This window comes from Malurus melanocephalus, unplaced genomic scaffold, assembly GCF_030028575.1.
Source record: "Malurus melanocephalus ecotype Western Australia unplaced genomic scaffold, MMel_1.1 scaffold_14, whole genome shotgun sequence".
Classification (NCBI taxonomy): domain Eukaryota; kingdom Metazoa; phylum Chordata; class Aves; order Passeriformes; family Maluridae; genus Malurus; species Malurus melanocephalus.
The window spans coordinates 2,165,201-2,181,605 of NW_026623246.1; the positions used below are offsets into that span (position 1 = coordinate 2,165,201).

Consider the following 16,405-nt stretch of genomic DNA (forward strand, 5'->3'; position numbering starts at 1 on the left):
TGCATGAACACCAAGTGTGGATCTCAAGTTAACCCTTAAACTTTCAAGAAAATACTGATGATCTGAGGTACTAGCAAAATTCCAAAGGCAAAATAAAACAAAACAAACATTTAATACTCAGTTTACAAAACTGAGAGGACTCTTCAGTTTGCACTGATATTCATACAGGTTCTACAATATGTATATGCCTGGAACAAATCCTGTTTCCACTCTTGGCAGTACTTAGGCCCCATAGGCTTTGTATTTTTAGATTCATTCTTGAGCACTAAAAGAATTTTGTGGTAGTAACACCACGATAATAACTGAACAGATTCTTCAGCTGATGTAAATGTTCTTCTCTCCATCTGGAAATGTAAGGTGAAAAAGCCACTCAACCTTATACCAATATTTACTCCATAAATTAGGCAGCTTTTTGCTCATCTTACTGAAATGAAGTACATTGAATTAGAACTTTGTTTTAATTGGTTTGTATTAGACTTGAAGAGTTTTTAATGAAACCCTGGATCTAATTCTACCTTTTACTTTTGAATTTGTTCCTAAACAGTCCTTCACAGAGTTCCACGTTTATTGACCTGTATAAACAACAACATGACATCTTGACCTTTTTTGTGCTCTGATTTGAAATTKGTGACAAAACCCAGTCTTTTAAGTAAATGTACTGTGTTTGATAGGCAGTTGTCATTTTTGAATGTTCAAAGAATCTTTTTATAATCTTGATGAAAGGATTTTTTAAAATCTTGGATTTTTCGTGTGACCCTCAATATATCTGATTCAGTTTTATTCTTTATTGTAGTCTTATTTTGTTATTGTTTTAATGTTTTGATATTTAGGTTACTTCAGATCCAGCTTTTTTTTTTAATTTATTTTTATTTTTTTATTTTTATTTTGCAAGTATCCAGACATTCCTTCTGCAATCCCSACTGTGTTCTTATCTTTGGGCAAATCACTTTGTCCATTGGAGACACAAGAGGGGAAGGACGCTCACAAACACACAAACACACAACTATCTCTCATCACTGTCACAGACCTTCAAATTAAYCAAGGGCTGTGTTTCAATAATGGAAATAGKCAATGCCAATGATAGAGGTGCAGARAGATTACCTGAAGAGATAAAAATWAAGTTGAAGGTAGCATATTGATGAAAATAAGTTGACAAAGCTGCAAATCTTTACAAAATATTATTTTGTCCCTTACTGTGTAAGAGGTGAGAGAAGAAAATAGATACTGTTTTTCCTTTCAGTGTCCTCCGGGGTCAGCCTGACTACATGATTTTTCACAACTAATTTTCAGGGAAGGGAGAGAGGGCAAGAGGGAAGGGAKGAAGGGAGGAAAGGAGGAAGGAAGGAARGAAGTCACAGCATATGCTGTCAGCTGGCTACACTAAAAGCGTGTTCATTCATCAAGATTTCCTCTTGTGTCATTCATCAATATACAGTTCTGGCACAGGGYTGCTCTCTGGAATTTACAGTAAATAACTGCTGAGCTTTCCCTTAGCCTATTCAGATGTAAGGAGTTATGAGAAAAGGTATATCTGTTTGGGACATACAWGTTTTAGTAGACATTGGTCACAACTGCAAACAGAACAGAAAAATTAGGTATCTTTAAACTTCTTTTTATCCTGATACACCAAGGAAACAAAGTTAGAGCCGCTACTGCTATTTATCTGTCAGACCATGACTCTTTCCACCCAAATCCATATACAGCTGGTCTGTCAAATTTGACCAATCTTGATRAGAGAGAAATGTCCAAGATGTGATATCTTTAGAAATTTTTTGGAAAAGKATCTACTAAAGAACTACCTGAAAACCTAACTTTTAGTCCTCTGCCGTCTTTMAGGTAAAAAGGCGGCATGAACCTAAACGGTTCTCTATCCCCCTTGCCCTGCATGTATTGCCCAACACACATGACATAAGGCCAAGTCTTGTGCAGCAGCATGTGCTCGTATGAGAGAGTTCAATGTACTGTAGACATCTGGAAGAAATAGGCTAAAGGTGGAATAAGTCATGAGGACATGAGAAAAGTAATTTTATTGAGAGTATGAATGAATAGGAACACATAGAAAACTAGGCATTATTAAATCCAATGTTAGCAAAATATATTTTTATTGAATTTTTTAATAATCACAATGTGCAGCCTAATATTTAAAGATATTGAAGACTTAAATAAAGATATAATTTAGAGAATAATGAAAATGCAGGTTTTTATCACTTGTGTTGTATATTCAAATAGAGTATTTTTAAAAGTAAGTCCCAAACATTGACTCACAGACAAAACACAATACACAGGATGTTTTCCTCTGATTTGCACCTTTTCAGACAAGCAGAGGCAGGCTCAGACTCCTGCTGCTTCATAGCAGCTGCATGTCTCCTCTTGTACTTGTGCATGGGAAAACACCTGCAGATACAGCTGCTCCCTTAGCCAATCATTTTTACCATAATCACTTTTACCATATTCTCACACCCAAAAGATGAAGATCCCTAAAGGAAACTTTGGTTCTCTATCTGGGAAGGCCTCAGTATATTATGACCCACCCTGAGGTCAAATTCAGGCCAAGAAAAAAATTCATTTTTTTCCCTAAAAATATTGTAGTGTTATTTTTTGATCCCATAAGATGTACTTGCAAAATGCTCTATCTTAAAAGTGGATGTTCCCAGACTAAACACAAAAAGGCYTTTAAACTAAAAGGCAGCTTTTACTGGAATCTGAATTAGAATATTATTTAAATTGAGAAAGCTCAGTGTGACTGGAGACAATAGAGCAGAAATAAAAGCATTTACTCAGAGCTGTCCCCTTGCCGACTTGTCCTCAACAGAAATGTTCTCACTTCCCTGTTTACTGTGGTTAACTTGGATGTCCTCTGAGTAATGCAAGCACTGCTCCTTCTCCTTCTGGTCAAAGAAACATCCTCTTGGCTCTAAGGGTTCATATCCCCCCTCTTTTTACAGTTGTTTTTAGGTGAGCAAAGGCCAGCACCTTTCCAGTGTCTCCCTGTCCTGCCCAGCCTGATTTCATCTGCAGTCTCTGTTCTTCTCCCCATCTCTCCTCTGACTGGTGAGTTTCTTCACAGAAATAAAAACAGCCCCTTGCTCCATCAAGAGGTTCAACCAAAGCAAATTAAATTAATTTAACATAAAGCTGAAAATTATTATGCATATTTACATTTGAATACAAACTCGTTGAGATTTGAAGAATTTCAATAAGAAAACCAACCACTGACCTGTGATAAAATGGCAAGAACAGACAAAACATTAGCCTTACATTATCCTATAATTATTTTCACAGCTCTCCACAAGTACTTGGTGCCCACAACTTATCTTCTGAGCTTTAGTAGGCTAGGTCCATATGTAGTTCTGATGGTAAGTTGTGGTTAATATCACAATATAACCGAAAAAGTTATACTACACAAGTTCTGGATAGAGAAAAAAAAGGTATAATAGACTACTGAACTCTAACATTTATACTATTTCCCAAGACAAGAAAAAGGACAAAAAATGTGAGCAGGAAACTTTTAGATGACAAAACTGAAGTAGCAGGCCATCAAGTACCTCACAGAAATAAGGATAAACTTTGGGTTATTCATGTTTTTACATTAAAAAAAAAAAAAAAAAAAAAAAAAAAAAAAAAAAAAAAAAAAAACAAACAAAACAAAAAAAACCTGCTGTGAGAAATTTCTTCCAGCAAAAAAACACCTAGCCAAAGAAGTTGTCTAATCTTACTCAGGAAATAGTAAATTATCATATGCAAGTAAGTTTAGTCTCCTTCTACACATTAGAGTTGATTACTTCAGATCATATTTGAGAACATGCATGTTATAATATAATATCTTATTAATTCATTTACCCTTAAAGAAAAAAAGGGAACTGATGTGCAGCAGTGTGACATATTTCTCATTCTAATTCTTTGAAGATATTTGTGAAATTAAGTTATCTTGTCTTGGTTTTCAGCTATTTGATCTTGAAGAACAAAGGCAGGGCATTGTACCAGTTTTGTAACAGACTGTTTCAAGAATAGTAAAAAAAAAATCATCTGCTAGGAACTCAGCAGAAAAAAATATACACATTTTATTCCACATAGATGAAAAATTGTAATGTCCTTAGATGACGAGAAATGGGTTAATGAAATCACTTTTTCAGCTACACAAAAGCTTACTTCAGCTTATATAAACATCTTAGTCCTGTGGCTTTACAAAATGTAAATCTGCCCCTTATTGATACAGAATGTTTGTCATGGCTCCCTGCCACCTTGTCCCAACTGCTGACATAAAATCATCGGTAGAAAAACAGAACCTAACAAGGATTCTTTGATCTTACAGATTTTTGGATATTACCTCTGTCTGTAAGGGCTGTTGACCAGCAATGCGGGCCAACAAGGCTTTTGTTCTGCCTGGCAGTACATGCTAAAGGAGCACAAAGGCTGCTCTGAATTGTTCTATGTACACTGATTCATTGCTCTGTAGTGTTAATATCAGGGGAATAGTTCTCATTTCTTCCTCTGTGCTGCATGTTCCGTGGCTGTAACCAAGAAAATACTTTTTTGAATGGATGTTGGAATGCTCTTAGAAATTTTTCTATCATTAGCTATAGCTCACCATRTGTTATTAAAAATATGTGATGCATGAAAGATCACAGGAAAGATTTTGCTTCTCCAAAGTGCCAACTATAACAGTTGAAATTAGCTCTCCTATCAAATTAATTCAAATAAGCTACATTTAGACCTATCTATTCTCCTCAATAAAAGTTTCAAGGATGTACTTGGAGTTCAAATTTCTTTTCATGTCAACTAATAGAGTAGTCTTAAGTGCTGAAGTTTGAAGGTTTAAACACCAGGAACAGAAGTGGTGATTTAACTATTCATGATAAAAATTGGGGGTTTTTTTTCTGTTGGCTTCTTTTTTCTTTCTGTATTAGGTACTGTGAATTACCTCTGCAGTATACCATGATTATAATCTTGCAGTGATGCTAAGCACTGAATATCAGAACTGAAGCTTTAGATTTGGGAGAGAGGTGCCTGSCAAATTTGTGAACTTCCAATTAAATATGTGCCTGAATAGGCATACCTGAGAGTTTGAATAGAAATTGCATGGGAATCCTTAGTTCCAGCCTCTCCTAAATCCTCAAGTCTTGTCTCTGTAACCATAACAACGCTAAGAGAATGTGGAGCTGGAAGAAAGGTTGTGATGAAATTATTTTTACTGCATCTAAAGTGTCTTAGGTTCTCATAAATTGTTTAAASGTCATTCCTCTGAAGATTTCATAAATTTAACTTGATAACAAGAAACTAGAGAGAGAATTCCCCAAACATCTGTGAAATTCATCTCTAATACCTGCAAATTATGCAGATACAACATCCCTGCATTATTTTCTATGAGCCACATTGGCATGAGTAGAACTCATCACAGAACTTAGGTCTTTTCTGGGTGTGTGCAATTGAGTGTAAACCACTGTCTCTGTGGTACAGGGATGATAAGAAGAGAGAACTTTTGTGGTTTTTGATTGGTTTGGAGGGGGTTTTTCCATTTAGGCATACATTTAAAATACAAGCAAAACGCTTTCAAGAATGTATTTGTGTTGATGTAATCTTGGCCTGTACTTGTGCACCTCCCTTGTACAGCAGTGAGAAGCAGCATTAGATGTTATTGTACAGTGCTGTCCGCTGTGCAAGCAGATAAATTTGTGACTGTCTCAGAATGACAAAATGATTTATAATCTCCAATATATACAGCAATCCACCTGCCAGGAGCAATGCCTGGTGTTGGCAGGCTCTGGTTAAAGCCAACCATTTCAACTGATAAAATAACTAAGCCAATATTGAAAAGGGGCAGCAGAAAAGGAAAGAAAATAATTTTATCATATTTTTATTATTATTTGTGTTGAATGTAAAGTTTAACATAGTCAAAACACTTCCATGGCTTAAGCTTTTAAAATAACTATTAATTTCATCTGGACATTGTAGATTCATTCACACAAAAGCTATTCAGAAGGTAAACTGCAGTGAAAAGCAGATACATGCACTGACTGGAATAAATACCAATTATTTCTTACTTAACTAGTTGTAGTGCAGAAAATAAAGTAGTGAACACGTAATACTGTTAGYATTATTGATTAAAAACAATAAGACCAAACATTAGAAAACAAGCCAAACAGAAATCCCTAGCAAAAACCAAACAACACTCCCCCAAAAAACAAAAGAAAATAAAACAGCAAAAAGCCAAAAAAACCCTAAAACCAATAATAATAACAACTAAACAAAAAAATAAGGAAAAAAACCAAAACAACTAAAAACACCCTAAGAAACCAAATCCATAATCCAGCAAAAACAAAGCAATAAAAGAATGGTCTCTGTGCAAAATACMGCCACTGTAAATATATTCAGACCTTTTATCAGGTTTTCTACTTATACAGAACTCTATCTGTTCTGTCACAGCATTGTAATTTATGCAAAAAAAGTTTATTTTTTTTCTGTGAAATTAGCAGCTCTCTTCTATAATTTATTGCATTATTCCCTRATTTTGCTTAAATGTGAAATCAGTGCTGGTTTGAAAGCAAAATAATTTTGCTACCAGTTGTCAATACAGCTGCACAGACAGACTTTCTGTCAGGTCATTCCTTAATCTCTATTCAGCCCTCTAAAAGTTGCAGCTATATTTGAGACAGAAACATGTAATATGTGTTTTCTAGAGGTTTTGTTTGTCTGTTTCTCTCCTTGCTTGCTTTCTTTCTCTCTATGTTCTTCCCTTACTTGAAGTGTTCTTCAAGAGCAAATCAAACATCAGCTCCAAAAGCACATTCCACAAAGAGCAAAAGGGAGGAAGGGAAAAAATAGAAAAAAAAAAAAAAAAAAAAAAAAAAAAAAAAAAAAAAAAAAAAAAAAAAAAAAAAAAAAAAAAAAAAAAAAAAAAAAAAAAAAAAGAAAGAAAGAGGAAGAAAACAGAAATAAGATGTATAAGATGGATAGTCAGGCTGGCATGAATGACTGCTCCTTTTCCATAAACTGATATATGCTAAGGTGTATCTCTTCAGTGAACTGTTTCACGTTGCTTCAGCAGTTTATGTTCTGCTGTACTGATACAGACTTCTCGAGTAGGTTCTCTTTGTATGGCAAATGGTAACGTGCAATACCTCAATCTGCAAGATCCTCAGAGGGAGAGGAGGTGGAGATAAGTCACTTTTCTCACTGGTGAAATGCTCTGCATGCTGAGTACATGGCTTGGAGTACCTGCACCAACCTCAGCTGACACGATGCCAGCCCGGTGTTAACAGTATCCCATATTTTGATTCTACTTCACAAAATTACTAATTTTCACTGGTTTATCCAAACTTAAAATGACAAGAATATTTTGTGGACAAAGTAATCTACTCTGAGGGTTACTTTTTGCAAAGCATAGCCCCAGAARCAGTGGCTTCAGAAACTCAGGGCTCAGTTGGAATTTGGACTCTAAACTTCAGTCACGGGGAACAGTGCACCAATGACATTGCTTCAAGTTRTTTCTTTCTCTGTCATGTGGATGTCTCATGTTAGCATCATTTAGAATTAAACAACATATTTGCTGGTGGTTTGACCTTTAAGTAAAGTAGGGTTGAAATATTGTCGTTTCCCTAGAGAAAATTTCATCTTAAAAATCAATATTTTTTTCTTCTTAAAGAAATCCTAATACTTTTGTTTATTAGCTAGCTAAGTGAATAGTCATTTCCCTACTGAATTTAGCACAAAATTCTTATTCTGTGCCAGGAGCAGCTTCACAATTTGTCCCACGGGAGMTTTTAACTCAGTGATATAGTAGTGAAAAACCTGTTATCAGAAAACTCTTATTTAACAAGGCRGGAAAAGGTAACATAGAAAAGAGAGTAATTGTTTAAATGGTGGATTTCAGGTCTGACCATCTGCTGTGAACACATACTTCTGTTTCATTGTTGTAGTTGAATAAATCTGTGCCATAAAACACAGTTTGTGTCACATACCAACCTTCAGCAAATTCTGCTGGGGCCTATTTCATCAAAGACTAAAGGCACAAAAGCAAATGACACAGCAAATAATTTCCATATAGGTCCGCATTTCCTTACGATAGGTTTAAGTACCCTGAAAAAAACTCTGTMAGGTGCAAGACTATCTGACAGTGGTCTGAAACAGAAAGAATTTTAGGGAAGCCATAAAGTATTTTTCAAATCAGTGTAATTGTCATCAGAATTACTTCAAAATTTTATTGTGGTCTGAGGTGTTTAGGCTAGGAGCCAGAAAGAAATCAGGCAGATCAGGCAAGCTTCAGATACTGAAGAATTTCTTTAAAATTTAGATTCAAATTCTCCGTGAAATATAAGCTTTTCCAARTATCAACTAATTTCAGTGAAGAAATATTTGCTCAAATTTTCCATCATCTCTGTTTAAAATGACAGRCATTATAGAAAGCATTTGCCCATCCCCACTTAATAAGTGGCTTGTCTGCACCTAACAGGAAGTCATTCACAAGCTGYTYACRATACAAAGCTCACCTTCATACTATYCTAATACCAGAAGTTGCTTGTTTCCTGTTTCAACATTTAACAGCAAATATTAAGGTGTTGTGCCTCTTGCCTAGCTATGTAAAAGCTAAATGTACCTATCTAGTCTGAATTATTTATTGCAGCACTATTACAGACAACGGTAAGGACCCAGTGAGGATTGATCTCTTTCTTTCACAGTCTAAGTTTGTCCAAACTGTCTCTWGATACCTTCCTCTTCAGGTGGTTARTGTTAGAAGAATTWAGTTGCTCTCTAAACCTTTAAGTAGGTTACCATAGTTTCATTCAGCATTTCTATAAGAAGCAATTAGAAACACTGACCTAGTCCTTCTTTATAACMGTTCTATTCAATTCTGGCTGTAATTAGAACCTCTCATTGTGGCTATAAGAGCAATGAGTAATCAGTGTGTCATGCTAGGGACCTGAGAGTAGCTCCCAGCACACACTGGAGAAAAGGTACATGTAAAACATAATGATGCCAATATATGAATTTTCTTCCAMATTGCCATCAGTTATCACATTGAGCTCTGCAATCCCTAAAGAGTTTTATTCTCTGATTTAAGGAGATCTCTCTAGTACMAATCATTAAGTTCTTGGCTTCTAAGACTTGCTGTGGTGAGGACTCCCTCAGGTCAGTTAAGAACTGTGTGACAAATAGGTGCCTTAATATTARTTTAAGATGTATTTCCTTTCCGTTTGATTGAATGTTCTAGAAGATAGACAGCAACACAGGATTTTTTTTCCATTTACCATATATCATTTTGTTTACCTTCAGCATATYTGCTCCCACTCATCTTCTGTATAAATTAAATCTGATCTTTTCAGTCTCTGCCATATGACTTTAATCACTGTAATCTCTATCTTCTATCTGACTCTTTATGCATACTGCATGCTTTTATGATACTAAGTGAGCCATTACTTTCCTTGAGTAATCTGTGAGGATGCATAGATCTTTTCTCCGAGTACTTATAGTTCCTTTAGAATCTGTTCATACCTCATATTGCTCTCCTTTGTGTTGATTCATTTGTATTTGCCAGCCATAAATTTTAAGTTTTCAGAATAGAAGCCATTTATAGGTCCACAGACCTAGGCCCTTGTTATCATACATAACTAATTCTGTTCAGCAGCTTAGTTACTTTTTTATTATGACCAGTTATGGGGAATTCTTGTTCATCTCTATCTTGTGCAACAGGGAGTTTACAGCATCTGAGGCTCTTTGGAATATGGATAACTACTCTGCTGAAGGAGAGTTTGCTTCTTCCTTCATAATGGAATGAAGAGTTGGTGTTTTCATCAAGAGTCAGTTTGTGTAACACTGATTGCAAAGACTAGAAAGAAGAGAAACTTCTACACTGAAAGAGCAGARAGATGTAAAGTTTCTGTTTTCTGCAAGGAACTAAGTTGTGGTTTTGKTGKTTTTTTTTTTTCCTTTGTATCCTCTGACACCACTCCTGGAGCAGCCTGCACTGCAATGCAGCAGCTGTACAGCATGTAGGCACASGTGGCACAGCTCCCAAACAATGTCAGCACTCGTGTAATGTTCCCCGTGTAATGTGTTATAAACATAGCAAATACATTAAAAACGTAGCAATGGCAAATCTGAGTTCACACAGAAGGAACTGGTTCACTGCATTATAGCAGATGCATAAGAACAGTCTCTAAAACATTGCAGAGTACAGTCATGTTCGTCTATAATTACAATCATCCACATATTACTGCCTTAATCTACATACTATTAATATAATGTATACTAAATAGTTGTCTGAATAACTTTTGGGCATTCTGAATGTACAGAACACATAACAGATTAGGTTTTCTGTATAACAAATTTTTMAAAAAAATATAGGAAAAGGAGCTGTGCCTTGATATCCTGAAGTGAAGCAGTGTATCAGGCAGACATGTTCTTGTAAATTAAATCTGCCCTGACTGATCATCAAAACCAACAAACACCTGGCCCCATTTTTATTTTTTGTTCTGAGTGAGATGAGACACAACTGCRGACAGAGGATGCAGCAACACAGGCAATGATAAGTTCTTTCCTCTGCATTACCAACGAGTGTATGGGGAATAAAGAGTTGGAAATCCTAGAAGCAAATTTGAAGGGTTAACATTCTCCCTTCCACGGTGACTTTTCCAAAAGAACTTGCTAATAGCAGAAGACATTTTGTCAGGCAGGATAGATTAGGATGTGCACTGGGATGGAAGTATTCAAGCGCTGTTTCATCTGTCTTTCTCTGTTGCTCCTCCTGTTTCAACCATGAGGAGTTTCCTGTCTAAATGGATTGCAATGGTTATATCTGTATTTCAGATAAGCTTAAGGCTCATGTAAAATGTGGTGCTGCTAATTAGTCAAGATGTCATTAGTCCTAGGAAATTAATTGTACATAAATAATGTGGAATTTCAGCTTCATGGCTCAAGAGATAAATTCAGAGTCTTTTCAAAACTGTCTGTCTTAAAAATAAAATAGCAGAAGAGGATTATTAAGGAAGCTCTTCAAAATTCCCATTACCCTGCTAATGAAGATTTAACACACAGCCCAGAAGACATGGTKGATCTGTACTCTGTAAWGTCCTTACACCACAACAGCATTGAYGTATCCCTGRCTGCTCCCATCAGAGAGAAAARTAATCGTGACTTTGRAGAAGCAACTTWTCAGCCTCCCAGAASTACAGTCCATGYTCAGCAGTRGATGGGTAGTTAAGAGTGTTCTTCATTATCTGGACTCCAAGGCAGTCATCTCTTGGGTGCATGCAAAGGCTRCTCTGACCAGCCTGGAGCTGCTGGAGTAATTAAAGTTCACTTCAGGATTGCATGTGTTGAGGATTGTACAGTACAAGGTGAAGTTTGACTTGATGTCCTATAAAGCTGCCCAGTATTATTACTGTTATTCACAGTTTTTCAGTAACAGTCACGGGACCAAGTCTGAGGGTTGAGACTGTTTTATTGTGATTACAAAAGCATAGGAATATGGATTCTGTGCCCTCAGTACAAACACCTAGGGAAACCTCATCTATCTCCTCAAAATCCCTGTAAACTAATACCATGCTTGCACTTACCACATTTTCCCCCAAAATTTATTATTTTATTCCTCAATGAAAAGAGGGGCTCTTCCAGTTTTTTATCAACTACTGAGTACAATATGCATTGGACAGAGTGTGAAGCCTACAGGAAATGTCACGAGATGAGAAGAACATCATTTCAACTCCAGCTTACACAACTGCAAAGGACTGCACAGACAGAAGGCCCTGGAGAGTCAGACTCAGAGAAGGGCTTCGATGTATCTCATCTCTTAAGGATAATAAGTTCTGTGTTTTGTTGTGTAGGTTATGCATGACTTTTGAAATAGCTCAATTGTTTGGTTAAGGTCTACAATGGTTTTTAGATTTTGTTAAATATAATATACTATATGGTGGTATAGTATTTCTGAACCTGTAAAAGTTTCTCAATTTTCAGGATTTCTTTTCGAAACCTCCAACTATTCTATAGAAGACCATGTCTAAAATATTTGTTTGTTTTGAAAGTACCCATCAGCTGTCTAGTAGAGTGAAATAATGGGAGTAGTTTGATAAAAATTATTTCTATTTTATTAATCTTCATGGTCTAGAACTGATATCTGCTCTCTTTCTCTAATCTAAGTTATTGGCAGCTATTGGCACCAGAAATCTCATTCTATTCTCTCCTCTCAGTTAGAGAGTGATTTATCCACCTCAGCTATCACTGTAGTCAGCTAGACTTTCTACAGATAATAGCTATAAAAGGAACAAAATCTTGCAAGACATCTATGAAACACAATCATTTTGAATATTTAAGACAAGTTTTCCTCTGTTCTGGACACAGATATGCTTGGCTTCATTAAAAGCCAGAGGTGGTGATTCTTTCAGCTGAGAGCCAAGGATATTGATGATGTTCCTATGTTTTTCCCATGTTTTTCTTGGAGCCTCACTGAAAGTTGCAGGCTCCTCAACTAGCTGTAACTCTTACTTTCTCTAATCTTTTTTTTTTTTTTTTTTTTTTTTTTTTTTTTTTTTTTTTTTTTTTTTAGTAATGAAAAACAAAACCTTATAAAAAGTTGAATGAATCTTCATATTATAACCCAGATTTTTCTCAGTCTTGCATTTTACCTCAGTGGCAGGSATGATTGCCAAGATTGCCTGCCAAAGTTAAAAAAATAAATAAATTAATATGTGAAGATACATGTGGGAGCAATTAACCAACTGATACTTACTTTCCAATTTTTTTTGTTGTTTGACACTCGTTTTCCATCCTGATCTTTAAGGGTTAGCTATGCTGTCTTTACTATCTTCATCCTTTTTTGCGTACCTCCTCCCTCTCCCTATAAAATAGTCCCCATGTTTCATGTTTTACAATATTTTACCCATCAACTTGGTTTTGAATTTGTCCTTATAACTTACCAAGTTCCAAAGAAAATTATCTTTGCTCCACCTTAATTCATTTTTACCCATCTTTTTTCTGAAAAATGGCAAAATGGTTACTTACAGTAACAACCTAGATGGATGCATTGGAAAATCATTTCACTGGCCAAAATTATACATTGAAAGTTTGACATCAGATTCCTAAGTGGTGTATGTCATGCAAAATTCAGAGATTTGAAGAGGAATGAATGGCCAACCCAAGGGAGTTTACAAATGATTGTAAAACCTCTTTGTGTGTATTGGAAGATAAATTAAAAGATGCTTTTTTTACCCAAAATTCAAATATAACATGAATATGTGGAAATATTCCATCAATAAATGGGAGTATATGAAGAAATATTTACTTATTTCTGTGTAATAGAACTTTCCTATATTCCTACCAGTACACACACCTGCTTTATGAGAATGACCCCTTTGCAGCTCTGAGGTGAGCTGTGCCCTGGTGTCTCCAAACCAGCAAATGGCACCTCTCATTGCCACTCTGAGTAGTGCTTATGCACAGCTGCAAATCTGTTTTCTTTTTCATTCTTTTACAGACAGTGCCAAGATCACTTTTGGCTAAAAGCATATTTAGTTCAACAGAAGATCTGGTAAACAGGGAGAAGGGAAATTATACAATTGAGAGCAATCAGAAAATTCTTTTGATGGGTGATTACCATCAGATTRCAATGTTTCTACATGGATCCACAGAGCTTGGTAGGAGCCCAGCTGCCATTTGACATTTATATAATATCATCAGTYTGCATAAAGAGCAGCTTATGAATGACATGATTTTTTTGTAGTATGCTGAAAAAGAAGAAGGATTGAAGAGATCATGTATTTTCAGTGACAGAATACAATGGGTCTCCAGTCCAGCCAGAGCTGTCAGCTGAAACGATGCCATTTTTTCTTTAAAGTCAGTATGTCAGAATACGCTACTGGCTCCCATTTCTATAGCTAGGATTCATTAGTGTGTCAATTACTAAGCTTGAACAAGGTAGAAGAGGCAACTGTTGGAGAAGTATTTTCATTAAAAAAAAATAGAAAAACAAGAGAGGCAAATTAGATGACAAGAAAGAAAAAAATCTTTCTCATTTCTAATTGTGTGTCTTTCTCTACATTTCCCTACATTATGGTCGCAGTTCCTCAGTCCTGGAATCTGTCTAAACCTCACGTGGGAGATAAGGAAAATGAGTCAAATTTCTTTTGCTGTGAGAGAACAATATGATGGCAAAATGGACAAGGAAGCCAATTCTAATCTTTGAACTTAGTTTTATATTATTTTTTTTCTTCTAAGTTTGTTTCACATATTTCTCACATTCCATTGTATTAACTTTGATGCTGCTCTTTGTGATTCCTGGATAAGCTTTAGTCACTGGGAAAAGTGCTCAAAAMGTATTCATTTCCTCTGCGTTCATCACTGTTTATGATCCATTATTCTCCATTCTTCTCRTTCTTCAAAAATCCTTCTTTCATTCACAGATACGGAAAAGGATGGAAAGGAAACTATTGCCACATAARTGCTAAGCCCCTTCAGCCTCCAACTTCAAGTCTCCTACAAAATGGTAGGTTTGTGAAAAGAAACTAATATCTTTCAATTCATTCTTCGAGCCTTTCCTTTTATTTCTATCTTTGATTGCTCTGATCTTGCAGATATTTGGATTGGATTCGGTATTGGTTTCTTACTGATTAAAATTACAGCTGTGGCCTTGCATTTTCTTTTGAAGAAGAAAGTGCCAGACACGTAAGTGAAACTTTTATTTTGCCTATAACAGACACAAATGTGGCAAAGAGAAATGGCCGACGGCCCAGACTCATTGGTTTCAACTTTTAAATCTCCCCAAAGTCTGTCTTCATATGTAACACCGAGCAGAAAACATAGCTTTGCAACAAAAGCTGACCTTAGTGGACCCCAGTGTGGAARCAATGAGCAATGGCTTGACTGCCTAGAATGTTTTGATTGTAGCATTGTATAAGTATTCTTAAATTTTAAAATTCAGAGTTCAGAGTTTTTTAGATTATTAAGCCTTTAACTGAAAATTCATCATTTCACAGACGTATTTACAAGCCTTTCCTGTCATCCCTCTGTTAATCTCTGCTTTTTATCTTCTCACTAATTTTTTTTTTCTGTTTATGTTCCTCTAACTTCTGTATTGCTTCTCTGCCCATCTCTTGACTTATTCTGCTAGATCCTTCTCTGTCAGCAAGTACCTAACACTGTCCCTTCCTCCCTTTCAGCAATGYCTGCTGTGCATTGCCTTGTCCATTTTTGTGTTGTTATATTTTCCTCACCCTTCATTTTCTTCTCCAGAACTCATCTTCAAAGCTGTCTCTTTTTCTTTAAACTTGTTCTCTGCTACAGACTTTTCTCTCTTTGGGGATGTTGTTATCTCCCAAACTATCTACCAACCTGTGCAGACTCCTGTCCTGCCATTATTGCTGCTGACATCTCCTATCACTGCATGCTCTCCTGACAGGTAGAGCTGTCGATGAACACAGAAGCAAAATGTTGAAGCAGGAACCTTTATTGGTTATGTTTCTGTTAATTGAGTGCATAGTTTCACCTGCTTTCCTTATGTCTCCTTCCTCTCCTTATCTGATTATAACATTTCCTTATCTGATTTCATGGGGTTTTAAGGTTTAATTCATTCACATGAATACAACCTTCCCAGGCACACAAATGGAAAAGCATTTCAAAAGGGCAAGATTACTTGTACTATAAGAGCTGCTAGATTTTTTTTTCTAATTTCAATAATTATCTTTGAAAAAACAGTTTAATTTTTCAAACCCTGTTTTACGGTGTTTCAATTAAAAAACTATTGTTTCCTATGCTACTTCTCCTGTGCTGCTCTCAACACTCCCTCCTACCTCCTTCTTTCACAAATGTCTTCTCAGACATTTCCGCACTGCCATTCACATCTCTTTTACTCACATATCTGTATTTAAGGAATAATCTTTTCTTTCTTTGTAATTATATATGTTAAGAAAAAGCAGTCTTTGTACCATGTTGCACTATGACGCTAAGCACTTGGATGTCCTTTTAGGAATGTATTAAAACAGGGATGAATGAGGATCTTCTTATTATGGCCCTACAAATATATCACAGCCCTGATATGCAGAGAATCAGAGCTGTGAAAGAGAGGGTTAGACAAGCTTACACAACAAAGCTTTTTCCAGTCTTGATTGTTTTCATTGGACCCGCCAAAAGGGTAAGTTATTATGATGGAAATTTCTTATATTACAAGTTTTTCTATTAGAAATTGAGATCTTCAAATCATTTTGCCCACACTACAGAACAAATTTTCTTTTTACATTGTTTTTAATCACAGTTGACTTAGCATGACAGTTAAAATGCATTTTATAGGCATGTTGCTAAAAAATAATCTAGCTAATAAATGCCAAATTGTTTGAAATCGTGAAATTATGAAAACAATGAAATCTGAAGCTTTGATTTGGAGAAGATAAGCTCATCTAGGCAGTTTGCCTCTTCCTCTTCA

General features: G+C 35.8%; 1 protein-coding gene across 1 annotated transcript in view; it reads left to right on the forward strand.

The window, feature by feature from the left end:
• Positions 1–16,405, forward strand: part of MALRD1 (MAM and LDL receptor class A domain containing 1) — a 211,258-nt gene that overhangs the window by 185,624 nt on the left and 9,229 nt on the right. Inside the window, 2 exon segments of the mRNA XM_057384351.1 lie at positions 14,391–14,473; positions 14,562–14,652. Of these exon segments, the coding sequence (XP_057240334.1) occupies positions 14,391–14,473; positions 14,562–14,652 (174 nt within the window).